Source organism: Xenopus tropicalis, chromosome 8 (genome assembly GCF_000004195.4).
Source record: "Xenopus tropicalis strain Nigerian chromosome 8, UCB_Xtro_10.0, whole genome shotgun sequence".
NCBI classification, from domain to species: Eukaryota; Metazoa; Chordata; class Amphibia; order Anura; family Pipidae; genus Xenopus; species Xenopus tropicalis.
In genome coordinates this window covers 80,618,401-80,645,319 of record NC_030684.2, presented here as the reverse complement: position 1 = coordinate 80,645,319, position 26,919 = coordinate 80,618,401, and the positions used below count along the sequence as shown (strand labels likewise).

The window sequence follows — 26,919 nt, the reverse complement described above, 5'->3', positions numbered from 1 at the left end:
GCTGGCCATACATGTGGCGATCTGACGATGTTTCGCACGAAACATCGTCAGATCCGCCACACACCATTCAGGGCTGAATCGGCAGGTAAGGAGGTAGAAACAATAGGATTTCTACCTCCTTCTGCCGATTCAGCGCTGAAGGGAGATTTTGGTCAGGCGCCTTCTACTGCGCCCGATCAAAATTTTCCAACTGGTCCGATCGGCGAGTCGGCCGATATCGGCAGCTTCCTGCGATATCGGTCGACTCGCCGACATACCATACACGATATTATCGGTGCGTGTATGGCCACCTTAAGAGTTACAGGCTTATCCTTAAAGATCTAGTTGCAGTCTTTCGCACAATCACCCATTCCTCCTAAACATCAGTGGCCTCTGTAACATATTTATGTCACTTGTTTTATAGGTGTATATATCTAGTATCTTTACCTTTATTGCCACTTTATCATAGCTTCCTATACATGCCAGGACATGCATCAACCTTGTGTAGGAGGTATAGTTGTACAGTGCCAGCATCTTACCGATTTCACTCTACTGCACATGCACAAGTGAAATTCAGTGCTAAATACTCCAGGGAAAAGTATGTATAATAGTGGCCTAACATACTGGCACCTCCCTATAAATGTGTCCTGTCTAGCCTTGCCCTTTAAAACATTTATGTTCATGGTCACAAAAAAATATAAATATTACCAGTTTCTTACATAATACATATTAATGGTACTGTAAACAGACTTTGGTGGCATTTATGAAATTGCACAAATAAAATGTGGATGTATTTCAAAAGCCAAAGTAGTTTAAAATTATCTAGAAATACAGGTTTGGGTTTTAATATTTTTTGGGTAGCTGAAATGCCAAAAAATATTGGGATGGTACCTCCAGCTTTAACATATGGAAGTGCTTCCCAGGCTCAAGCACTGACCCAATTGTAGGAGAAAGGGCAGGGATGGCTGAGACTAAAGGACAGTTAATGGTGAGATTTGAGAAATTCTAAATACTCCTAAATGTCTGATAAACCATGTTTTAGTATAACTCTGTTATGACCTGGGAAGAGCCCTGACCCAAAGCAAGCCTACAAAAAAAAGGCTGGAATTGAAATAAACCACCGACTAATTATGCAGAGGGGGCTTCAATATGCCCATTTTACAAACTGCAGTTTAACAAAGCTTTTGAAACTGCTTAATAACTTGAGGAGAAGGAAGGCTACTGAGGCAATAGATTAGTCACAATAGCGCAAGCTAGAAAGTTAGACTTATTTACCATACCGTATACAGCCGTAGAAGCTCTCTCTGTTTAAGATAGCAGCTGTCTCTTTGGCTTGGTCTGATTTCACTTCTGTGCCTGCATGCATCTCTGTGATTACTGCAGATAGCAATAGGAATAGGAGAAGAAGGGAGGGGGAGAGGAGGAAGCTGTGCAGGATCCTGCAGTGACCTGAAAGATTTTGCTAAGCAAAGGAAGTCATGTGTATAGAATAAGATGGAAAGAAATGTGGTGTCTCTTTTCACTGTATTTACATAGACCTTTCTGATAAAGCATTAATGTCTTTCTTCTTTAAAAATGGATTTACTAAAGTGAATTTAAAATTTTTGGTCCTGGATATCCTCATGAAATGAGTGACAAAGAGAAGGAAAGTAAAACAGCTGACGAAGAATACACATGACAAGGGTTGGAAGAAATGGGATAAACAGCTAATATTACAATAACAAAGCGAGAAAGAATTAGAGGTCCTGGTTCATGTTTCCTAACACACAGTAGTCTCCACTAATGTATGTGCCCTGTACACTTCAGCTAACGTAAAAACGTTTCCATAGGTCTGAGCAACAGAGGGTTCACCGGCAAAGCTTTCAAGGTATCTAAACTTCAGCATTCACTATAGGACATCTTGCGGACAAATACGTGTCCTACACGCCAAAGCCTGACCCTATATCACTAAACAGAATTGGAAATAAGAAGGCGGGGACATCCTTTCGCGCATGCTCCAGCTCCCAAGACACTGCCTACTAACAGTGACGTTTGCGCAGTGCAACGTAATCACGCATACACACGTTATTCCGATTTCGAAGCACGGGGAGGGGGTGCTGCACATGCGCATTAAATTATTGTTGGTGGGCAGGGCTGGTGCGCATGCGTGGGAAGTGTTGGTGTGGTCCTATTGCCCGCGCCCTTCCGATTCCGGATCCTACAGAAAGACAGCCGGAGAATAGACCGGCGGTTCGGGAGAGCCGGAGATCCGGGAGACCTTTCAATCATTATAAATGTGAGTATGTAAAATATATTCGAGCCGGCTCAGGGAGTAATGAGATAAAGATTAATTCCTGTTCCTATGTTACCATGCTTTTTAATTCCGGCTAAAATGAGGAAGCCTATAACGTGGAATGTCAAACTCAACTGTGGGTTATTATTCCTCCCGATAGGCGCTGTGTGGCAGTGTGAGAGACACTCATGTAGTACAGGCAAACACCAGTAAGTGTCTGGCAGAGGAGGCTACAAGCCCTATTTCTATTCTGATGAAACGTTTGTGCTACATGGGGCTCCGTATAGAGTAGGGCATGTACATACGTGTGCTAAACAGTTCCTCTTGGTGCAGGATAAGCATGGGGCCAGTGCTAGAGTTGTGTCTGTATAAACTACAGATAGGAAGGCGTTTCAGAACTAGTACCTTCAACAATAGGGTGCTCTGTGTTGGGGAATAGGTGAGGCACAGGCCACACTAGTCTGTAGGTTTAGGGTAGGTGCTAGTGGGCACATGTACAGTAGGAACATATCATTCGGTTGTATTTAAGTGACGCAAGTAATTGAACCTATGTATTTGGAGGGGCAATAATTTGTTGGCAGGTTAAAGACAAAATGCACTTGACGCATCTATAGTGCTGTTCTGGCACCCCTTTATTAGCACATGCTTCTTTATCCTTGCATGCCTGCTTACCCTCATGTAGCTTTCTAAGCACAATTGCTTTGTCATTCTTATTTCTACCATTTTATTTTTTATCCAGAACTGATGGCTATCAACTTTTGTGGATGTTTTTTTTTCTATACTGTATTGTTCCTTTTATTTTCCATTCTATCTTCTTATTCTCTTGGAGGGTATTTTAAAGTGGAGCATTAGTATCAACAGAGGTTGAAGGATATTGTTGGATTTGTTGGTGTTGTAAGCCATGTATAGATTAGTGGAACAGCACTTGGAGTATTCCCAGTATTGAAAAACACTGATATGGGGATTGAGGTATTAATGTTGGCCTCCCCCTTTACCAGTATAAGTAGTCAAATCATAAGTAATGACACAAATACATGAAAATCATAGGTGGTGTGTTCTTAGTTTTATTGTGGTGCTCTGGACACACAGAAAAGGACAATAGCATGCCCTATTGTGAGGAAGGGCATACTTATATTCTTAGTATTCCCTTTCAGCCAGTGGAGAGTAACAGAGCCAGAGAAAGCTATGCAATAACATTTTATCATATGTGTAAATGAAGGCAGAGAGAATTTCCTGCATACACACAATCATATTTTACTGTCTCGTGTAAAAAGTGGTATGTAAACAATGAAGTTAAAGGGTAAAGTCTTATTTTAAAGGGGCATAGTGTGTAAAAAGCACAACTGTGCCAGTGCATTATACTCCTTTTACATATAGATTGAATTTGCTGAGAAAAGGTGTGTTTGGGGTCGATTTATTGAAAAGTTCTGCAAAAAACCTACAAGCCCCACCCATCTGTTACACTTCCTGTTGCCTTCTTTCCCAGGCTGTGCACGGAAGCCAGTGGCTCTCAATGCACTGCACTTTAGAATAGGAACAATCAGAGGCTAGGCTGACCTGAGAGTAAACTGAAGCCTGTCATTGCCTGTGTTACTGCAGGGCTGTGATTGACTATCCCCCTCCTACTGTGCTTCTGGCCAGGACCATTAGGACATGTCCAGCCCTCATTTGAAACACAGACAGGGACCCTAGCAGATCTACTAAAGGGGCCTTTTAAAGATAATGATCATTTTTGGCCTAGAGTGAAACTAGATCATTACCACCATTGCAAAGGTAATCTTCCTGCATAATGCACTCCTGCCTAGCTAAGCCAACAGTCACAACTAAGGGAAAACAGAAGGGAATTTACTGGTAATCTATCTACCTCCTAGCTACATCACAAGGACCAAACATGGAGTAGTTCCAAATTCCCTGTTTAGTTCAAAAAATAACAAAAAAACATAGATTCTTTGTGATTAAAACAGTAGGTAAAACAAATGTTCAGCACAAGCCCTATTAATTCTACTCCTTTTTAACAAGGGGTTATACTGTTTCTTTAAGCTTGTTCTCTTGTGTGCAATACTTATGTTAAATATTGTACTTAAACCTGGCTTTGTTAAATTTTGTGAGTGTTCTCCTCTATTTTTTATATAGTCTGTGAACTGTCTCTCTCTTTACTATATAACAGTAAATATAGACTGTCATGTAAAGCAGGGCACAGCACTTAAAATTATGGTGAAAAAGAAATAAAGTTATTTGGAATAACAAATAAACTTTATTTCTTTTTCACCATACTTTTAAGTCCTGTGAGTGCCCTGCTTTACATGACCGTATATGTATGTGTATATATAATATTGTGTTTTCTGCTTTCATATTTCTCTCATGTTCTCCTCTAAGTATTTTGACCATTATTTTCTCTGTTTGTTCACTGTATTCCTTCTTCTCCAAATCCAGACCAGCTGTATGGACTCAGAGCTTCCATCATGGGTAAAATGCTATCCAAGGTGTTTGGGAATAAGGAGATGCGGATATTGATGTTGGGTTTGGATGCTGCTGGGAAGACCACCATTCTTTACAAACTCAAGCTAGGACAGTCAGTCACCACTATCCCAACTGTAGGTTTCAATGTAGAGACTGTTACCTACAAAAACGTAAAATTTAATGTCTGGGATGTAGGTGGCCAGGACAAAATTCGGCCTCTCTGGCGGCATTACTATACTGGAACACAGGGTCTCATCTTTGTTGTTGATTGTGCAGATCGAGATCGAATTGATGAGGCCCGTCAAGAACTCCACAGAATTATTAATGACCGAGAGATGCGAGATGCCATTATTCTCATCTTTGCCAATAAACAGGACCTTGCAGATGCCATGAAGCCTCATGAGATCCAGGAAAAGCTTGGACTTACCCGGATTAGGGATAGAAACTGGTATGTCCAGCCATCTTGTGCAAATACCGGAGAGGGACTTTATGAAGGTCTCATGTGGTTGACATCAAATTACAAATCTTAAACTCTGTTTCTATTACTGTTAATTTTTTTGTACTTTCGCTTTGATTTGGTTTATTTTGAAAACCACTGAAGGACTGGCAGCATAGCTGTGTATTTTTTTCTTTTTTTTTTTTTGACATATATTATTCCTAAATGCTCTGCAGAAGAGCCTGGAAGGAGTTATTGGCTTCGCCCCACTTGGGAGCAAGGAAGGGTAGAAGGTATAGAACACGAAGCTTGATGTTCTTTGCACCTAGTGAGATGGGAAAATAACCCTTTGCAGTGTCAGCCTTAACCATCAGTGAGCTAGTATGAAATATTAAAGGACTTAAAAGTTTAAAAGACAAAGAAACCCTGAAAATAAATGATGTTCACGTGAAAGATCAAATGCAAATTAAAGTTTGTAGTTAAACTGTTACTGTGTACACATGTTCCCCAGCATAGCAGTATTTAATCATCCGCTTTTAAAGGGCTGGGCTGGGCTATGTAGTTAACCTTAAAGTCCACGTTCCTGAGCAAGACCAAGACCTGGTACATGTGCACAAGTACTCTGACATTGTACATGCTTCATGTCTCCTTGGAGGCTTGCGTTCTAACTTTTGATTGTACTGCTTGCAATGCAGTGTCAGTGGGCGAGGGAAGGATGCACGTGCGCAGAATAAACTTAAGTGACGTATACAATGACTCCTAATGAAAAAATAGCAGCCGCAAAGTGCCCAGTGGGGAATAACTTTGGAGGCAAAAGAAAGCAGTTTTGAAAATCCAAAATAATTGCGGTTTATGTGGCAAGTGATTGGGCAAAGTAGCAAAGGGAAGGGTTTCCTTGTCCTTTAACACTGCCGTGCATTGCACATTCTTCTGACCTCAATGTATGAGACAGTTTTTTACATTCCCTGTGCCCATAAAATTCCCAATGTTTTTTTTGTGTCATTTAATAAGGGACGGAGTAATAAGAACCTTTTACCTTTAGTGTTGCAGTATAAAAAGTCCAAACAGTTGATTCCGTCCTGTGGAAAATATGAGAGAAATGTACATTCAGTGTTACCATTGCTGAGTGTTTTAAGGCATTGTGAAATATTTATAATACGTTTATTTATGTGCCAGTTCCATCACCACCTGTGGGTCAACAGGGTGCTTTGAACCGGAAGTTCAAAGCCTACAGAAAACTAAGTTATTTGACAGATATAAATCCTGAAAGGAAACTTCTGACTTGTCTAACGCCTCATATATTCTCCTGTACAGTAGGGGAACATGGTATATCCTATGTTATGCTGTGACTGGGGTGTTTCAGAAGAACCGCTTCTAAAATGGAGTTAAACCGAATGTGTGCATTGCTGGAGAATATGCTCTGGCCAGTTTTGATAAGTGTCTATTTTTCCTTCATCCTTATTGGTGCTATTTAATCTTATTTTTTGTGATGAGAAATTACAAGTTTTTTAAAGATTTGTGCCACACACTGGTTTCTTTTACAAAATTAACAATCTGCACATCATACTGATCAGGCACTTTAGTAAGGCTTAGTTCACTATGTTGCTGCACTGATTTATGTAAAGACTGACATACTAATACAATGCCTAATCAAGTTAATGTACACACAAAGGTTGGTTTACTGGTAATTAATCTTAAATACATTCCCTGGATTTTTGTTCTTGTTAGACTTTTTTCCATGGTTGTCATTCCATCTTTCATCTGAAGGATCAAGGAAGGAGCAAAGTATAATCTTCAAAGTGCGCCAAGCAGTCTGTAATACTAAAATCATGCTATAATTTTACCTTAAGGACTTGCCAATTTTTCATAGACTGCGTATTAAACTTTGCACCTATAATTTAATGTTTCTTTTGTTATGTTTTTAGCCTTTGGAAATCATGCATTTTTCAAATTAAACTGCTCCTTATTTGAATAAACAGAACTATGTATGATTTTGTTTGACCTTTTTAAAGCTCTTCACCTATGGCAAGAAAAAAGGATAGTCAGGCAGACAAAAAAAAAGTCACACAGCAGCATCGGGACCTAAACTTGTGAATATGTGTGAATGGTGCTATGCTCATCAGACATGTAAAATACAAAATTCTAAATCTTACATATTTACCTGTGTTCATGATATATTTAGCCACATTTGCAATTTAGTGTTAAAGGCCTGTGGCTGCTGTACCGATAGCAAAAAGGAACCCAAAATCTTGTGCCATGTGTGCTGTGAAAGGTACCTTTTTCTTTGTCTTTTTAACCATGCCCAACCCACAAAATGAATTCATTCCTTAGGGATGTTTAGAAGTGTATTTATGAAACTTTATCTTTCACACATGAATAAATACGCTTCTAAACAACAGAAATGAATAGAAAGTGGGTGAGTTTTCAGCGGTAAACTCTAATCTTGTATTTTAAAGGGATTCTGTCATGATTTTTATTTCTAAATTACACTGTTTACATAGCAAATAATTCACTATACCATTTAAAATTCAACAAATATATATTTTTTTAGTTGTAATATTGGTGTGTAGGCACCATCTCAGTGCATTGTGCTTGAGTCTGAGCTTTCAAAAGGAGCCAGCGCTACACATTAGAACTGCTTTTAGATAACCTATTGTTTCTCCTACTCCCATGTAACTGGAGGAGTCGCAAGTGGGACTTTGATTTCTTATTATTGCGAGCTATTCTAATATCTACTGGGAGCTGCTATCTTGCTACCTTTGTTCTGCTGGGAGGAGGGTGATAGGAGGAGTGTGACTGAAGTTTATCAGAGCACATGGCTGTAGCATCCTGGGGAATGAAGAACATGGCTAGCCCTGTGTGAATTTTTTAAATTAAATATAAAAAAAAATCTGTTTGCATTTTTGAAAAACTGATTTCAGTGCAGAATTATGTGCTAAAAAAAAGAAAACATGTTTTCCCATGACAGTATTCTTTTAATAAATCTGCCCCTTAGTGATTTAATACCAGTTTTATATATTGGTGGTTGCCGTGATTTACAATCTCCACATAATAGCATGGGAAACACTTTGAAGCTCACCACAAGCTAATTTTTGGCATTATTCTGATGTCATGCAAAGGCTTTTTGGAGGAGTTTCAGTTACTGCTGCATTTTTTAGCCAGTTGGGGGTCATTTGTCAACAAGAATTACAGTCTGGAGTGCATGATGATTGCTTAAGGTGGCCATTCACTATAAGCTTGTTTGGTGAGGTCGCCCAAGGTGGGCGATATGGGAGTAATCCAATATTGAGTTACAACAACGGGAATAGTACCCATCGGAGCATGGACTGTGTCAATGAGCTGATGCAGTCCTAATCTGATGGGAAAATCAAAAATGCCTGATCGACATCTGACCAATTTTAGGCCAGATATTGATTGAGTAGGCCTGTTAGGGCCCCCCATACACAGACAGATAAGATGCCGAATAGGTCTGAAGAACTTTAACCACCAGCACCTTTAGAATGGGTGTCAGTAGGTTAATCTATGTATGGCTTTATAACCCACTTCAGCAGATCATTGCATCCCTAATTGCATATGCTTAAAGTATAAAAAGTGAGTTTCAATTTTTGTACTGCCATGAAGGTTTTTATGTATTTATGCAGCCACATGTAAAAATAAGAAACATATGACTCTGAACCCACAAGAGAAAAGACTATAAAGGTCATGGTGGGAGCTGCATCAGAAGATAAAGGAATTGCCAGTGGTTACACACCATAGAGCAGGGTTCCCTAACCTTTCTTACCTGTGAGAAACAGAGCCATACAAGCATAAAATTGGTGCGATGACTCTTTTTCCCTACAGTTGGTTATATTTTAAACAGTTTCAATAAGATTTCTTATGTTGTGAGTCACTGAAGATTGTACCTACTTAGATTCCACCATAAGCTAGCAATTTGCAATACACTACTAAAGAACAGCATGGTTGAGCTGAAATAATTTCTATATTCAAAGCTGTAAGGAAAGAAATAAACCTATTTGTAAAATAATTCAATTTTTCTTGAAGTAATCAGACTGATTAAAAAATAACCAGTTTTTGGTGTTAATTGTTTGTCTAAGACACGTGTCAAACACCGGGCCCTTCTGCCTGTTTTATGTGGCTTCTGGTGACTGTGCCTGACCGTGCAGCATCAATCGCTTGACCATATAGTATCTTAATAAAACATCAGGCTGGCAACTTAGCCTGTGTTTTAGATTTGAGCCCCCTAATGTGATTGAGTTTGACACCCCTGGTCTAAGGCATTGACTTTTGCTGGAACTTATCAGAAATGCTTCTTAAAAAAATGAAGCTAGAATGGTAGTACCATTTTAATTCAAGTGCAAACAGAATAGTCCAGCAAGCAGCATTATTGGAAGTGTCCACAATCGCACAAATAATGTAATAAAGGCATAAAAAAGTAAAAAAAAAAAGTTTACCCATAAATGCTGCCAACCTGGACCCTCCAGACCAAATTAGCAGCTAATTGGCCTTAATATGAGGCTGCTGGGATGGCCTGTCTGACCAATATGTGGAAATATTTTGAGCCAATTGTAGGACCATGAGATCAGTGTATGGATGTCCAAACAAGCAGATCTTTAGGCTTTAGTTTGGATTCTAAATGTACAAGCAATGCATGCAAGCCCCATACACTATACTCTTAACTTATAAGTGCAACTTTTGCATTTTGAACGCAGGTAGATGCAGCTTATAACATTTATTTCATTCAAGATTTATGTGTCCTATAGGCACATTCAAACTCAGCTTATCCCAAATGTAACTATAATGCAATTACCCTTACTATTTTATTAGATGCATGATTTTTAGCCATACATGTTGACCATTTTTGTTTTGGGCAATATCCCATTGTCCTTACATTCCTGTTGCCTCTTTGTCTTCCAGCCCTTTGAGGGTAGAATCTTTGAAATTGGCATTGCTAATATATCTGGCTGCAAAAAGTATAATGAGGTATCCAGAGGCCAATACCAACAAATATTGATTAGCTATGCAGATGTATGGTGCTGCACATCCGCCTTGACCGGTCAGCTACAATTACTATAATCCTATGAGATTTAAACAACTGCTTGTACACAAAAATGTCAACCAATCAATAAACTGTCAAGACTGTTACAAAAAAATTATTTGTGTGTTTTTATTCTACACAGCAACAAATAAGGCACTGCATACAGCTCAAACTGAAATGTGCATATAGTTTAATGAAAATACATTGTATATCAAACAAATTATAACCTGCATATATAGGTATGGGATCCGTTATCCAGAATCCTGTTATCTAGCAATCTCAAAATTGCAGGAAGGCTATCTCCCATACACTTTATTATAATCAAGTAATTCACATTTTATAAATGGTTTCCTTTTTCTCTGTAATAATAAAACAGTACCTTGTACTTGATCCCTAACTAAGCTATAATTAATCCTTATTGGAGGCAACAGTTCTATTGGATTTAATTAATATTTAAAGGATTTTTAGCAGACTTATGGAAAGACAACTTATCTAGAAAACCCCAGGTCCCAAGCATTCTGGATAACAGGTCCATACCTGTAATATATGGTGTTTAGCCACTTTTAGCTTTTGAGAATGTAAAAATCCCCCTCCTTAGATTTAGAAGTATAGAGTAGGCTACCAGATTTTTTGAGTGAAATCCAGGGACAATATTCAAAATGGCATTGCATACACAATGGCAAAATAAGGCTGCACTCAATTTTGATGATGCCTGGATAAGCCACTCCTATTTCCCAAATAAGCGATCAGACACTATTTTGACTCTGAGTGCCATTGTGTCCAATTATAATGCAAATGCTGGAAATGAAGCGATGAAATGCAAACGCTGGCTGCAGCTATGTTCAGCAAATCTCCCCCTTGTGGACACAATTACAAAGAAAGTATGGGAAAAACACTGCATTGTAAATGTACTGTATAGTTTTGAACAGTTTAGTATGATCAGAAAAAATAGCGAAGGACAGACTCCTGCGGTACCTCAACTGTACTTTAACCCACTACTTCCGAAACCTGCCCAAAGTCCTCTTCTACTTCTGTGACCCCTGCCTGACCCAAACAGGGCTTGTTCTGACCATTTTTTTGCCCATGGTTTTACTTAAAAATTTAGAAACTATGGTTTCTATTATTTCTGCAACTAGATTATGAAAATAGTTTCACTTTGGAACTTTCTGGTTCTGGGCAGCAAAGTTGAAGTTGATTTACTAGAGCACAGATCAATCCTCTGGAAAGGAGTTGCTCAAAGGCTGTTGTGTAGGGAAGGGATGGGTTTGTTTATTCAAAGGCAGATAAGGACCTCTAAACAAATTGCAAGGTTTATAATGTTTACAGGGTAAACCTTTTGAAATAAAAAATAACAAAAGTGGTATAAAGGTGATAGCTTTATTGGCTAACTAAGATAATCATAGCAAGCTTTCAGAACATTTTAGTTCCTTTTTCAAGCTGATTAAGGGCTCTGGCACACGGTGAGATTAGTCGCCCGCGACAAAACTCCCTGTTCGCGGGCGACTAATCTCCCCGGATTGCCATTCCACCGGCGAAAATGTAAATCGCCGGTGGGATGGCATACGCGGCGGTGCGATTTCACTGAAATCGCGCAAGTTGCCTCGAGAGGAAACTTGCGGGATTTCACTGAAATCGCGCCGCTGCGTATGCCATCCCACCGGCGATTTACATTTTTGCCGGTGGGATGGCATTTGCAGGAGATTAGTCGCCCGAGACACAGGAGATTTGTCGCGGGCGACTAATCTCCCCGTGTGCCAGAGCCCTAAAAAGGAACTAAAATGTTCTGAAAGATTGCTATGGTTATCTTAGTTAGCCAATAAAGGTATCACCTTTATACCACTTTTGTTATTTTTTATTTCAAAAGGGTTACCCTGTAAACATTTTTGACTGGCTAACACGGTACATCACCTTTTCCTGCATCTACAAGGTTTATAATGGAAGAGGGGTAGGAATTCATTTCATCTGCATTTGGCATTTCAGTGTGCTCAGATTTGGTAGTTTCCTTAAGATGATACTGACACCAGAAATTAAACCTTTTTTACATCTTTCATAACATTGTCTTTGCATGAGCTTTATAATTTTGCCATAAATGTATTTCCTGAGGCTTTTACATTTCCTATCTGATCCCCCATGTTTCTCTATGAGGGGGCTGCCATATTTGTCCAGCAGGAGTCCGTTAGCATTAGAAACTATAACTGACAGGCTGAGAAGGGACAGTCAGGTTGGCAAAACAGAAAAAAAAAAAAAAAGCTGCATGAGAAAGTGGCGTGACGCCACAAAACGCGTCAAGCGTATGACCCCTATTTTGGACACTCATATGTATTTTTAAGTGATTACAATAAACAGTGATTTTATGCAGCGATGTTGGAGTTGCTCTGTATATTTTGCTTCTTGATGGATCCATGGTGTCTGGGTGTCAGCAATTCGTTGAGCATGAACAGAGCTGACTAGTAAGTGCTCCCGTGATATGTATTTGCTTTAGGTTGGCAAAACAGTCAGGTTTAGGAACTTCAAGAAACAATTACTCACAAAAGCAGCCCTATCAGTGAAAAATGGTCAACATGACTTATAGGTAACTTTTTATGTAGATTAATATTTTAAAAAGTAGTTTTTTCGTGTCAGGATCACTTTAAGGTGGCCATACACGGGCGGATTCTAGCTGCTGATATCGGTCCCTAAGGGCTGTGGCAGACGGGAAGACTAGTTGCCTGTGACAAATCTCCCTTGTCGCGGGTGACTAATCTCCCCAAAATACCATCCCACCGGCGAGTATGTAAATCACAGGTGGGATGGCATACGCGGTGCTGCGGTTTTCCCGAAATCGCGGAAGTTTCAAGCCAACTTCGGCGCAGCGTATGCCATCCCACTGGCGATTTACATACTCGCCGGTGGGATGGTATTTTGTGGAGATTAGTCGCCCCCGAGACAAGGGAGATTTTGGGGGCGACTAGTTGCCCTGTCTGCCACAGCACTTAGACATTGTTGGGAGATCAGTCGCCCGCAATGACAAAGATTTGTCGCACTGCAACTAATGTCCCCATGTCACACTGCTCTTAGAGCAGGGGGCTGTGCTGAACCGGGCCACCTCTGGTCCCAATTACTTGTGATGCCAACCAGGGCCGCCATTAGAAATCACGGGGCCCCTCACAACAAAATTTTCTGGGGCCCCCTCCCACCAGTACAAAGGACTCACGGACATGAGACATTGGTAGCCAGCAGGGCCCCCCCTAGTTCATTGGTAGCCAGCAGTGCCCCCCCTTGTACATTGGTAGCCAGCAGTGCCCCCCCCTAGTACATTGGTAACCAGCAGGGCCCCCCCTAGTACATTGGTAGCCAGCAGGGCCCCCCCCTAGTTCATTGGTAGCCAGCAGTGCCCCCCTTGTACATTGGTAGCCAGCAATGCCCCCCTAGTACATTGGTAACCAGCAGGGCCCCCCCCTAGTACATTGGTAACCAACAGGGCCCCCCCCTTGTACATTGGTAGCCAGCAGTGCCCCCCCCTAGTTTATTGGTAGCCAGCAGTGCCCCCCTTGTACATTGGTAGCCAGCAATGCCCCCCTAGTACATTGGTAACCAGCAGGGCCCCCCCCTAGTACATTGGTAACCAGCAGGGCCCCCCCTTGTACATTGGTAGCCAGCAGTGCCCCAACCCTAGTACAATGGTAGCCAGCAGTGCCCCCCTAGTACATTGGTAGCCAGCAGGACCCCCCTAGTACATTGGTAGCCAGCAGGGCCCCCCTAGTACATTGGTAGCCAGCAGGGTCCCCCTTGTACATTGGTAGCCAGCAGTGTCCCCCTAGTACATTGGTAGCCAGCAGGGCCCCCCTAGTACATTGGTAGCCAGCAGGGCCCCCCCCTAGTTCATTGGTAGCCAGCAGTGCCCCCCCTTGTACATTGGTAGCCAGCAGTGCCCCCCTAGTACATTGGTAGCCAGCAGGGCCCCAACCCTAGTACATTGGTAGCCAGCAGGGCCCCCCTAGTACATTGGTAGCCAGCAGGGCCCCCCTAGTACATTGGTAGCCAGCAGGGCCCCCCTAGTACATTGGTAGCCAGCAGGGTCCCCCTTGTACATTGGTAGCCAGCACAGCCCTGCACAGAAAGGAATAGCACAGCACAGCACAGCCCAGCCCCCCTTGGCTGCGGCGGCTCCTCTGGCGGCGGCTCCTCCGGTGAGGTATTTCGTTGACGGTTCCTCTGCATGTCTGAGTGCCGAAAGACGCCAGCCCTTTTATAAGGTTGCGCCCTGTGCGTACCGACGTGCATATACGCACGGGGCGCGACCAATAGGATCACCCGCTGACCACCAATGACAGGGCCCGGAATTCATTAAAGGGGGCCCGAGCTACTAAGTAAACTGTAGCACCGCCGGGCCCCTTTTTAAAGTTAGAATCGTCCGGGCCCGGGACGACTGTACCCCCTGTGCCCCCCTGATGGCGGCCCTGATGCCAACTCCCTGACGCGTTGCACAGCCATGACAATAGCTATGCAAAGCCCAGGAAGATTTCTACTGATTATGACAAGGACCAAAGTACTTTATTAAGCTGTATGTAATAATAATATTAATAGTAAAGTGCATAATATAAAATTTAACTAGCACTAGTTGCGCCGCACCCACCATCCCCGGTCCTTGGAAAAATTGTCTTGCTTGAAACCGGTCTGTGGTGCAAAAAAGGTTGGGAACCACTGCCTTAGAGGATGTGGAATGCAGCACTAACGAGACACAACACGGTGTTGAGTGTGTAACAAGTATAAATAAAAATCATATAATAAAAAAATAAATACACATACAGCTTCTTACTAGAACTTTACTCCAGCTCCAAGGATCATAGAACATACCAGGTTTGCCAGTCACCTACTTACAACAGGTACAAAACTCAAATTAACTGTGTGAAATAAGCCAGCCTCGGGCCCAGCCTAACCAACACCATCAATATGACGCCTGTTCCGATATCATTCATTCGCTGAACAATTCATCTTCAGCCATTAATTTAAACACAATGCCGCCATGAAATACAGCACTACTAGCTGTAATTAAAAATAAAGCCACCCACTGGCCTTTCCTACACCATCTATTAAACTCCCCTCTAGGATCCAATGACTTTATTAGTATCGAACGCTTTCTGGTACATCGACGGTTTTAAATGACCAGGAACCATTACGCTTCCTAACACTCCACACAATATGGAGACGAATTTGCCGGTTCAAATCAAATACCAAGCGACAAATCCCAACGTATTAAAACCTACTGGGAACATAATACGGAGGAGTTGCCACAGCAGAGCAAGCCTATATTCGTGTATTAAAAAGAGATTGCTCACCCCTAGCCAATGAAATTCCGCAAACCTAAAATGGCGTCTTCCGTATCAAATGAGCACAGGAATGCTAAAGAGTGGCATTCATACTGGCCTATCAGACGATTGTAAGTGGGCGGGGCCCTATAGGTTTAGCCCCGGCGCCATGTTACAGTGAGTTCAGTCCCGGCGGATCACTGAAGATGGCGGCAGCTGCGGCTGTAGGAGGAAGGCCAACATATTACGGGAACGAGGGTGGCCGGGCCCCGAAGAGACAGAAGACTGACGCATCTGAGGACAACGTGGCGGCTTCAGCGGTAAGAGTTTGTCAACCGAGCCCAGTGATTTTTTTTTTTTCAGATCCAAAGGCTTCTGTTACTGTGCGCTCAGATATCAATGAGCTACTATGCTAGGTTTGTTTAGCCTGGGGATCTTTGCTTGTTACTCGATCGAGGTCACCAATGCTAGTAGTCACAGGTTACCAACATTTGGGTTGCTCGATCTGCTACTAGTGGGGCCCATTGTTATAAACGTTCTGTGAATATGGTTGAGGTGAGTTTTTCTAATTGGGTGATTCCGCTTAAATGAATGGGTCTACATTTGCCCACAGAAGTACCCACCTGTGATGCGCGGATCATACATAGGTGCGGAGCAGACAGGGGCCTGTGCGTTTGGGATATTAGCGTTAACACTATGGGCAGAAATATAGCTGAAATATCCGCCAGTTGCCATTGCCAGCGCGTGTAGTAGGGTTGGATTGGGGGTGATACAGTCACACAAACACACTTAATTGTTTCGCTTCTCCCGCGCCCAATGCCAGCCTGGGGTGGACTTTAGTTCGTACAAGGTTATGTCTGATTAAAAACATCGGTGCAGCCCCTCCTGGTTAGTATTTTTCTCAGCAAATGGGCACTTTCACTAAAGGGCCTGGTACTGGACTTGCCGCCCTATCTCCTTGTAGCTGGGAAGTGGTTAATCTGGGATGTTTCATTGCCCCCACATCCCCAATCCTGCTGCAGGGCTAGTTGCCATTGTCTTCACATCCCTTTATTCACATGCTAATGCATAGAGCAACTGTGTGCTTTAGGGTAATTGCCACACGGTTTGGAGCAGGCATATTTGTCTCCAGGGGATTCTTCCATTAAATGATTAGTTATTACATTTTATCGGCAATACTCTGGCATAATGGTTCGTACCAATGGCAAACACCCATCTGTTTTTTACATTTAAGCATTGGGTGTTTTTGTACTCTTTTTAAGGAATTGTTTCTCTAATGTACAAAAGGATCCCTTAATTGGGATAACCCTTGGTCTCAAAACAGTAATCATACATAATAAGTAGCAGATTAGCTAAGGACGTCCATGCACATAACCTACAACAAACCACAGGTTCGGGTTTTACTGAAAACCAAATCCGCCCCCGTGTGTTGGAATACCGTATATACTCAAGTATGAGCCGAGTTTTCCAGCACTCAAAATGTGCTAAAAAAGGAATCCTCTGCTTATACTCAAGTCCGGTAGTACCAGCGCATCAGGCACGGCGCCCTGTCGCCATACCCCCCACCCCCCGTGCAGCATCGCCCGAGCACTCACAATCCTAGCTACGCCGCATCAGTTGAACAGTTGCCTGTTTCTTTGCGTATGGTTCTGTATAATTTAACATGTAAATATCTTTGTTTCTATCTTTGAGAGCTTTAATACACTGTAGAACTCTCGGTATCATTCCTGTTCCTTACACACATTTTGTGAGTGTCCTTTTATTAAATAATTTGATTATTGAAACTTAGCAGTAACTGCTGCATTTCCCGCCCTAGGCTTATACTCGAGTCAATAAGTTTTTCCAGTTTTCTTAGGTAAAATTAGGTACCTCGGCTTATATTCGGATCGGCTTATACTCGAGTATATACGGTAAACCCTTAGTTACTTGTATTCAGTTTTCCTATCATTTTCCTCATTATAGCATTTAGAATGTGACTTTATCTGCTAAACCTTTCGTATTTGTAATGAACCCCCACCCCCTTCTCCATGTTACCTTGCTTCTGTGGTATTAAGTCTTCTACCTGATGATATCTATGATTGAATAAAAGTAGTTTAAACCTACGTGCACTCTGCAACATGAATTTTGATGTTTGCAGGGCATCACCACCATCTTTCTTGCCTATCCCTAATGAATGAGTAAAATCTAAAAATGTTACTGTAATGTGCATATGCAAGTCTGTTTGCTGAGAGGTGCTTGGGCAGGGTAAAAAAAATAGTAGCATTGCCATATAAAGTTTTCCTGGACTACTGCAATTTGTTTTTATTTTAATAAAAGAAGATTGCCAGGGGCACCCTCACTGAATTCAGATTTTCTTGTCCTTTTATTGAACTTGTATTGCACATACACTTTTTTTTTTTTTTTTTACTATTACTTCAATGAAGCATTAGTACTAGCCATAATTAAAGTTATGTTGACAGTATAACTAGATGTGACCCTAGGGTCTTGATAAAATGCAGAATGCCTGTACTGGTGATATAAACCTGTTACGGATGCTTAACAATATTTTGGTGCCTCCTCTGATTTTTATATTTGTTTCCAGGAAGGGTACGATGACCCTCACAAGACCGCGGCCTCCCCGGTGGTCCATGTGAGGGGACTTATTGATGGGGTTGTGGAAGCGGACCTTGCAGAGGCTTTGCAGGAGTTTGGAACGATCAGGTATAGTTATAATTATGTGCAGCAGCATGCCAAACTTTTAATTTCTGCTGCTCTGTAATTTTACTCTCCTAATGTCTGTTTCATGTCAGAGTTGGATGTCAGTATGTTTATTATGCTGATTAACAAAATGTTAAATTTGACTTTATTGTATTTTCAGTTATGTCGTGGTTATGCCTAAGAAAAGACAGGCTCTGGTTGAATTTGAGGATATTCTTGGTGCATGCAACGCTGTAAACTACGCAGCAGACAACCAAATCTATGTTGCAGGGCATCCTGCATTTGTAAATTATTCAACTAGCCAAAAGATCTCCCGTCCCACAGATACAGGCGATGATTCCCGGGGGGTCAATAATGTTCTGCTCTTTACCATTCTGAATCCAATCTATTCCATAACTACGGTAAGCTTTATTTTTTACATTTCTGTATCTGTGTTTATACTGCATTGTATACTTAATTTTCAAATTTCTTTTGCAGGATGTGCTGTATACCATCTGTAATCCTTGTGGACCTGTTCAGCGGATAGTTATTTTCAGGAAAAATGGAGTCCAGGCCATGGTGGAATATCCTTTTTATTAATGCCTGTTATATGCTTTCTGTTTAATGGTATAACCCTAACCTTAGTTAAATTTTTTTTTTTTCCAAAATTGTATGTGTGTGCCAATGGTTAGTATGGATATCTGCTACTTCTGGAACCTTTTTTAGGCTGTACATAGGTTGGTATAGTTTCCTTAACTTTTCTAACATTTGACTCTATGCAAAGTGCTCAGCGTGCCAAAGCTTCTCTCAATGGGGCTGACATTTACTCTGGATGTTGTACACTAAAGATTGAATATGCTAAGGTAAGTGGATACTAAAATGGTGCTATTATAGGGTGTTGAGGCAAAGTGACCTGTCTCACTATTTTGTTTTATCTCCTTAGCCTTCTCGACTGAATGTCTTCAAAAATGACCAGGATACATGGGATTACACAAATCCTGCCCTGAGTGGACAAGGTAATTCACTTGGTTCTGTTCTCTGCTTTTTACACATTTCCTATCAGTTAGTCTGATAAATTGCACAAGTGTCACTTCACGCTCTGTAATGCCATCTGCTTGTCTAATAGTCTTGTTTATATATTCAACAAATAGCCATTGTTTTGGCTTAAACTGCTTTAAAATTAACTTGGACCAAACCTTTTGCACTTTCCTGAATATAAAGCACACTGCACATGGCTTTAAAACTGCTTAAGCATGTTTAAGGCTTTGTCCATTCTTGAATCTGCTAGTTTTCACAGAATACACTTGCAGATGCTCAGTATCTTCTGCCCCCACCCAAAGCAAGTGATGGCATTACATGACCAGTCCTAACACATTTCTTTTCCAATTACATACTAGTTTCTATGTGCCGGGGCTGGCTCAGTGCTGCCTGAGAATGAAGGTGTTTCTCAAACTGACCCCAGAGGTGGCGGTCTGGTTTTCAGGGGCTTCCCAATTAAGGGACACTTCCCTGCTTCCTCCTGGGGTCCAGAACTGACAGGCCCTTGTCTGCACATTGCTTTAGTAACACACAGTGTAGTGAGACATCATTAGTTCCTTTTGCCCACGAAGAACACTCATCGCAGAAATACCAGACCATCTGCAGAGGTCATACATGGAGAACATCACATGGTGACAGAGAAACTCGCTGAAACGGGGGCTCGAACACGCTACAGCAGTCATGTTACAAGTACAGAGGCTGTTCCTAACACGCCACAGCAGGCATGTTACAAGTACAGAGACTGCCCTCAGCATTTACAGCAAACATGTTACAGAAAAGGGAGCTCATCCATGTCACAGAATCTTGAGAGCTACATGCCATAGGAACACAGTTATGTAACAGGCACAGAAGTGGCTCATGCTATGGCAGGCAGAGACTGGGCGGAACATGCTACATCATAAACACCATGAAAGCCTCCAAACCCCCCCACAACAGACAGTCTTTCCTCACCATCCTCAAGAAGAGCTGAACATATCTCACTCCCCTTTCAAGACTCAGGATGTGCCACCTTGTTCCCCCTCCCTTCAGTGTGCGTGGGGCAGACACCAGCTAGCAGCATCTGACAGGAGGCACACTACAAGCGAGAAACATTCACATGGAGTACACAGAACACGGAAAGACACGTTAGCAATACGTGAGCCTTTTTAAGAATGCCATATGTTGTTGTTTTTGCCCTTCGTGTCACTCATGACTACAACCATGTGATGCAGGGTCGCTGCGTGTGTATGGCGGGGCGGCACCTTTCAGAGCTCTGCTTACGCACACATGAGGTATCCAATGGTAAGAAAATAACAGATATGTTGTTACAGTGGGACAGCGTCTGTAAGTAACTTTTTCTCAATCTTTGTGATCAATTTATTCTGTAACCCAGATTTCTGTATTAATGCTTTGTCTTGGGTAAATGGCTAAAAGTTGTCTGCTTTTGCTGTTGAGGGTAGTAGTTGACTTTCCTTCTTGGGGAATTGTTAATCTGTGTCAAGGTTTTTTCTAACTTAAATTGATTGCAACCTTCCAAACTGCAAGATCATAAAGCTTGCTTCGGGGGAGCTTAATGAGCTTGAATCTGAGATTTACTTTTATTTGCTCTGTACTATTTCAGTATACAATCCCTATTTAGTCTGGGAAGTACTACCTGACCCATTTCTAAAATTACGGCAGAGTCCTCTTTTTGGTTTAAAAGGGATGTTTCCTATATTTGTTCCTGGGGGGTTCTTTATATGATCAATTTATTACTTTCTATAGGTGATGCTGCAGGTAATCCAAACAAGCGACAGAGGAACCCACCACTGTTAGGTGACCACCCTGCTGAGTATGGTAAGATAGCTTAATCACCAACTTGAGAGCATTTTAACTCTGCCAAAGGCAAGCATTTACCTTTTAGTTGTAAAGGTTTGGTTATAGTAGTCTTGGGAACATCAACTGAAAGGGAATTAGGGAGTGCATATCGTCCAAGTAGCAAAAATCCAGTGCACTTCAGCTTTAGAGAAAAAAAAATCCCCTGCTACTTGGGTCATTTAGTAGGGCTGTTGTTGGTTCTGTAGCAAAATTGTAATTCTAGTACACAGTGATCCCTAACCAGTGGCTCGTGAGCAAATGTGCTCACCAAGCCCTTGGATGCTGCTCTCAGTGCCCCCAAACCAGTTATTTTTGAATTTCTGACTTGGAGGCATGTTTTGGTTGAATAGAAACAAGATTTATTACCAAATAAAGCCTCCTGTAAGCTGATGTGCATAGAGGCTACCTAATAGCCAATGTTATCCCTTACTTAGCACCTCCATGAAGTTGTATGATGCTATTTTTGCTCTCCCAAGTCTTTTTAAATTTAACTGTGCTCACGAGTAATAAAGATTGGGGACCCCTGCTTTAGTATATCCTGAGTATTTCAGGAACTGTACAGAATTTTGTATTTTTTTTTTGTACAGATTTTGTAACTTATGTAGAATGTTTACTTTCATGACTTGGTGTGTGTATGAAATATATGTGTGTGTGTGTGTGTGTGTAGATAGAAGTCCAAGCAACAGGCACTCACGTCTGATGGAATCACAGATCGCCTGGGTGCAGTATTAGAGCTGTAGTTTAGAGAGCAAAAATGGAACAATGCCGCACTCACAGGGCTTAGTGTAGAAAAATAGAGTAGTTTATTCAAACAAAAACCTAACGTTTAATATATAATATATATATATATATATATATATATATTTTTTTTTTTTATAATATAATATCTGGATATATACATTTTTTTTGTATTATCTTGCTTTGAGTGGAAGGATAGTATAATCTTTGTTGCAGCAATAGACTTTATTTTTTTCTTTTATTTTTTGTAGGTGGTCCTCATGCAGGCTATCATGGTCATTACCATGAGGAGGCATATGGTCCCCCACCCCCACACTACGAAAGTCGTAGAATGGGTCCCCCTCCTGTAGGTGCTCCACGCCGGGGCCCATCCCGTTATGCTCCACAATATGGGCATCCGCCACCACCACCACCACCAGAGTATGGCCCACATGCAGACAGTCCAGTACTGATGGTATATGGTTTAGACCCCTCAAAGATGAACTGTGATCGAGTCTTTAATGTCTTCTGCCTGTATGGTAATGTGGAGAAGGTGAGAAATAACACTATTTCTAGTCCATTTAGATAAACTAGAGTCACAGATAGTCAACTTCATTGCCACTTCCTTATATGTACTGTTGCCAGGTAAAATTCATGAAGAGTAAACCTGGAGCAGCTATGGTGGAGATGGCTGATGGATATGCTGTAGACCGTGCCATTACACACTTAAACAACAACTTCATGTTTGGGCAAAAACTAAGTGTCTGGTGAGTGAAAGTTTCTTCTTCTGTCTGAAGACACTGTTGTGTTTCAGCATGGCTTATGTGAGTGTACACCCATGTCTTTCTTTCTCAGTGTTTCAAAGCAACAGTCTATTGTGCCTGGGCAGTCCTATGGCTTGGAAGATGGCTCCTGCAGTTTTAAAGTCTTCAGTGGGTCCCGTAACAACAGATTTACATCCCCAGAGCAAGCTGCCAAGAACAGAATCCAACAGCCGAGCAGTGTGCTTCATTTCTTTAATGCTCCTCCTGAGGTGACAGAGGAGAACTTTATAGAGGTGAGCATTTGATTTCAAGTCTCATAGCTAGGTAGCAATATTCACTAGTCTGTTGGCTAGATTCACTTTGCATTTTCTTGCATAAACAGTACACTATTTTGCTTTAAAGCACTTTCATCTTTTGGTGTGTGCATTTAGCTGTACTAATACCAGCTAACCAAATCCATTACAAGTACATTAGAGGGGATTATAGACTGGGTTGTGTGTGTGCTGGGTTTACTTGGAAGAGTTAAACTTGATGGACTCTGGTCTTTTTTTTCAACTATATAGATATAACATATGTCTAGTGAGAAGTCAGTGATAGAAATAAGGGCTGCCTTATCCCTCCTATTCTAGTCTACCAAATTGCTGCATGTCCTCTGTGGTCAGTAAGCAAAATGAAACTAAGGCACCTTTTAAACGGCTATAAAGGTACTGGATCTGTTATCCAGAATGCTTGGGACCTGGGGTTTTTAGGATGAGGGGACTGTCCATAATTTAAAACTTCATACCTTTTTAATTTTAAACATTTAAGGAATAGTAACACCAAACCAAAAATGTGCTTTTTTTTTTTTTTTTTGCTCTGGTAAAACTGGTGTTTGCTGCAGAAACACTACTATAGTTTATATAATAAGATGCTGTGTAGCCACGGGGGTAGATATTCAGTGTAAAAATGGAGCATAGGCACAGGTTATGTAGCAGATATGCTCAGTAGAATATAGTGGGAATATTCTGTGTAAGAACTATTCCCTCGAGTGCTCCATTTATTATATTGAAGATTACTTTCATGGTAGCCCTGGGGCTGTTGCATTTAAAGCAAACCTGTGACCCAGACAAAAGGACTTTTCATGTATAAAGTTTGTGGGTTTTTTTTTCTCTTTTAAATCATTCATTCATTCATTCATTCATTCATTCTGGTTATAAAAGGTTTTTAAAAATTATAGCTGTCACCCATATGTATGCATAGAGGCAGGGCTAATTTTCACTTTCCATTCTGCACTTCCTAAATGCATCCTCACACCCCCTCCCCACTAAAGGTCAATAATTGTGTATCCTGTGCATGGGCATCAGTTTCCCCATTCTGGCGCGCATATAAGATTTCAGGATGACTCAAAATGGTGTTTGTCTGCTATTTTAAATGTGAAAACTGACTAGCACAATAGACAAGGATTTGGAATTATTTCTTAGGGTGACAGGAATGTACTCTAATGCTCTTTATTTTAAATTTAGAAAGATTGTGTTCAATTCTTAACTGTCTTCTTTCTCTAGATGTGTGATGAACTGGGTGTTAAGAAGCCAGCTTCAATCAAAATCTTTTCTGGAAAGAGTAAGTTTTAGGAAGTCCTCTACTCTTCAGTGCAAGAATACACATAGACTGCAATAGAATTTCTCCCAGTGACTGTTGGTATGCTTGTGTTTCTAACACTTAAACTAAGCTTCTGTGACCCAGTAATGATACCCTTGCTGGATGGTATACTAACCATTTTAAAAATGCTAATCTAAATTTAATGGTGAGGAAAAGATGGGTCATTTTTAAGTGTCACTGGCCATAGTTCCAAGAATATCTAGGACAGCATATTCACCCTAACTGACTTTCAAGCTGCACTTTTAGCTTTATCTAGGAGAATGGCTTATCACCCTAGCAGACCTTTAAGTTAAGTCCTCCAGCCCCACAGTTTTGGTACCACCAGCCAAAGATTTGCTTTAAAATGTGTTTCTTGTAGGTGAGCGAAGCTCTTCCGGACTGCTGGAGTGGGATTCTAAGAGCGAAGCACTGGAGACTCTCGGTCTCATGAATCACTACCAGATGAAAAATCCAAGTAAGTAAAGCATAGAATGCTAAAAATCAAGCTACAAATGTACCTGGGTGATCAGCAATAAAAGGCCTTTGGGGGATAATTTTGACTGACATTTCATCAATATAACCCCACCACCACCACCAATTTTGAAATCAGGGTCTCTTGCATGACTTTTTTTTTTTTGTGTGTGTTTGAGATTGACCAATGCACTCTGTTTCAGTGAAGCTATCGAAGTGTTCTGCAGTTCCCCAACTGCACAGGCCTATGTCTGACATGACTTTAAAAAGCCCAACCCATCCAATCGGGCCAGTTGGGCTATCCCAATAGCCAAATCTGTGTTGGCTGAGTAAACTGAAAGATTTAGACCTTCAGGTCACCTTGGGGAGGGGGAAAACACCTTATGTCTCATGTGTTCATTTTTCTTGCAGATGGTCCTTACCCCTACACTCTAAAACTCTGCTTCTCCACTGCTCAGCATGCCTCCTAAGAAGACCTGTCTGATTTCCTAGCCCTGATTTTGATGTTTAGTATTAGTTTGGTTCCTTGTGGAGCTAGTTTTTATGTTCTGAAATATTGTTGTGACTTCCTATTTTATTTTTTTTTTTTTTTTGCTATGATGATGTGCTTGCACATATCAATAAAACATTTGAGAACATTGCTTTGTGTGGTTTGTAAATGACAAATTTTTAGCAAGATAAAATATAAAGCCATCCTGGCTTGATGCACTGTCCATAGCATAAGATGCTGAGCAAGTCAACATATTGAGCTAAACAATACTACATAAAAGCAAAAATCTAAAGCTAACAAAACATGTTTCACACATAGATAATAGGTATTGAATGTAATTAAATCAGTTGAAATAAACACAATTTATACATAAGGGGAAATTTACTTTGGTTACAGGCTGCAACAGAAATTGGGAAAACTTGCAGTGCTTAACCCATTCATGCCAGCAGAAATTTGAATTTAATTACCTAGGAGAACCAGAGCTTTGTAGAGTTTAATTTAGTGCTTAAATACCCTAAAAAAGACATTGCTATATTTATACACTGCTCAAAAAATAAAGGGAACACTTAAACAACACAATATAACTCCAAGTCAATCACACTTCTGTGATATCCAACTGTCCACTTAGGTAGCAACACGGACTATCCATTTCACATACTGTTGTGCAAATGGAATAGACAACATGGAAATTATAGGCAATTAGCAAGACATCCTCAATAAAGGAGTGGTTGTACGGGTGGTGACCACAGACCATTTCTCAGTTCCTATGCTTTCTGGCTGATGTTTTGGTCAGTTTTGAATGCTGTGGCAGTGCTTTCACTCTAGTGGTAACATGCGACGGAGTCTACAACCCACACAAATGGCTCAGGTAGTGCAGCTCATCCAGGAGCAATGCGATGGTAGTGCAGCTCTTCCAGGATCAATGCGAGCTGTGGCAAGAAGGTTTGCTGTGTCTGTCAGCGTAGTGTCCACAGCATGGAGGTGCTACCAGGAGACAGGCCAGTACATCAGGAGACATGGAGGAGGGCAACAGGACCGCTACCTCCGCCTTTGTGCAAGGAGGAGCACTGCCACAGTCCTGCAAAATTACCTCCAGTGGGCCACAAATGTGCATGTGTCTGTTCAAACAGTTAGAAACAGACTCCACAAGGGTGGTATGAGGGCCCGATGTCCACAGGTGGGGGTTGTGCTTACAGCCCAACACTGCAGGATATGTGGCATTTGCCAGAGAACACCAAGATTGGCAAATTCGCTGCTGGCGCCCTGTGCTCTTCACAGATGAAAGCAGGTTCAAACTGAGCCCATGTGACAGAGTCTGGAGACGCTGTGGGGAACGTTCTGCAGCCTACAGCATCCTCCAGCATGACCGGTTTGGTAGTGGGTCAGTAATGGTGTGGGGGGGGCCGCACAGCCAGAGGTAGCGTGACTGCCATTAGGTACCGAGATGAGATCCTCAGACCCCTTGTGAGACCATATGCTGGTGCAGTTGGCCCTGGGTTCCTCCTAATGCAAGACAATGTTAGACCTCATGTGGCTGAGGTGTGTCAGCGGTTCCTGCAAGATGAAGGGATTGATGCTATGGACTGGCCCGCCCGTTCCCCAGACCTGAATCCAACTGAGCACATCTGGGGCATCATGTCTCGCTCCATCCACCAACACCACGTTCCACCACAGACTGTCCAGAAGTTGGTGGATGCTCTAGTCCCAGGTCTGGGAGGATATCCTTCAGGAGACCATCCACCACCTCATCAGGAGCATGCCCAGGTGTTGTAGGGAGGTCATACAGGCACATGGAGGCCACACTACTGAGCCTCATTTTGACTTGTTTTAAGGACATTAC

General features: G+C 41.7%; 2 protein-coding genes across 3 annotated transcripts; both read left to right on the top strand.

Moving 5' to 3' along the window:
- Nucleotides 1-2,041: 2,041 nt before the first annotated feature.
- Nucleotides 2,042-7,138, top strand: arf6 (ADP-ribosylation factor 6). Of its 2 annotated transcripts, XM_012968173.3 has the most exons (2): nt 2,042-2,254; nt 4,685-7,138. In XM_012968173.3, exons 1-2 carry the CDS (start codon nt 2,122-2,124, stop codon nt 5,239-5,241), a joined length of 690 nt encoding a protein of 229 aa, XP_012823627.1. In that variant the 5' UTR covers nt 2,042-2,121; the 3' UTR covers nt 5,242-7,138. The 2 variants fall into 2 exon arrangements, with proteins under 2 accessions (XP_012823627.1, NP_989412.1); NM_204081.1 differs by lacking the exon at nt 2,042-2,254 and having other exon boundaries at nt 4,699-7,123.
- An 8,532-nt stretch (nt 7,139-15,670) lies between these two features.
- hnrnpl (heterogeneous nuclear ribonucleoprotein L) lies at nt 15,671-25,227 on the top strand (the record flags this gene model as incomplete). The annotated part of the gene is given in 13 exon segments (NM_001100281.1): nt 15,671-15,790; nt 18,052-18,170; nt 18,328-18,568; nt 18,645-18,730; nt 18,913-19,009; nt 19,090-19,162; nt 20,928-20,999; nt 22,010-22,290; nt 22,383-22,504; nt 22,593-22,794; nt 24,043-24,100; nt 24,498-24,593; nt 25,004-25,227. Coding segments are annotated over 13 exon segments (1,617 nt in total). The 3' UTR covers nt 25,060-25,227.
- Between the last annotated feature and the right edge of the window lie 1,692 nt (nt 25,228-26,919).

Bases quoted from the DNA above. Each gene is read 5' to 3' on its own strand.
- arf6 (XM_012968173.3), top strand. From the start codon at position 2,122: ATGCGTGGGAAGTGTTGGTGTGGTCCTATTGCCCGCGCCCTTCCGATT. The intron at 2,255-4,684 runs GTGAGTATGTAA...CTCCAAATCCAG, and splicing joins ACCTTTCAATCATTATAAAT to ACCAGCTGTATGGACTCAGA.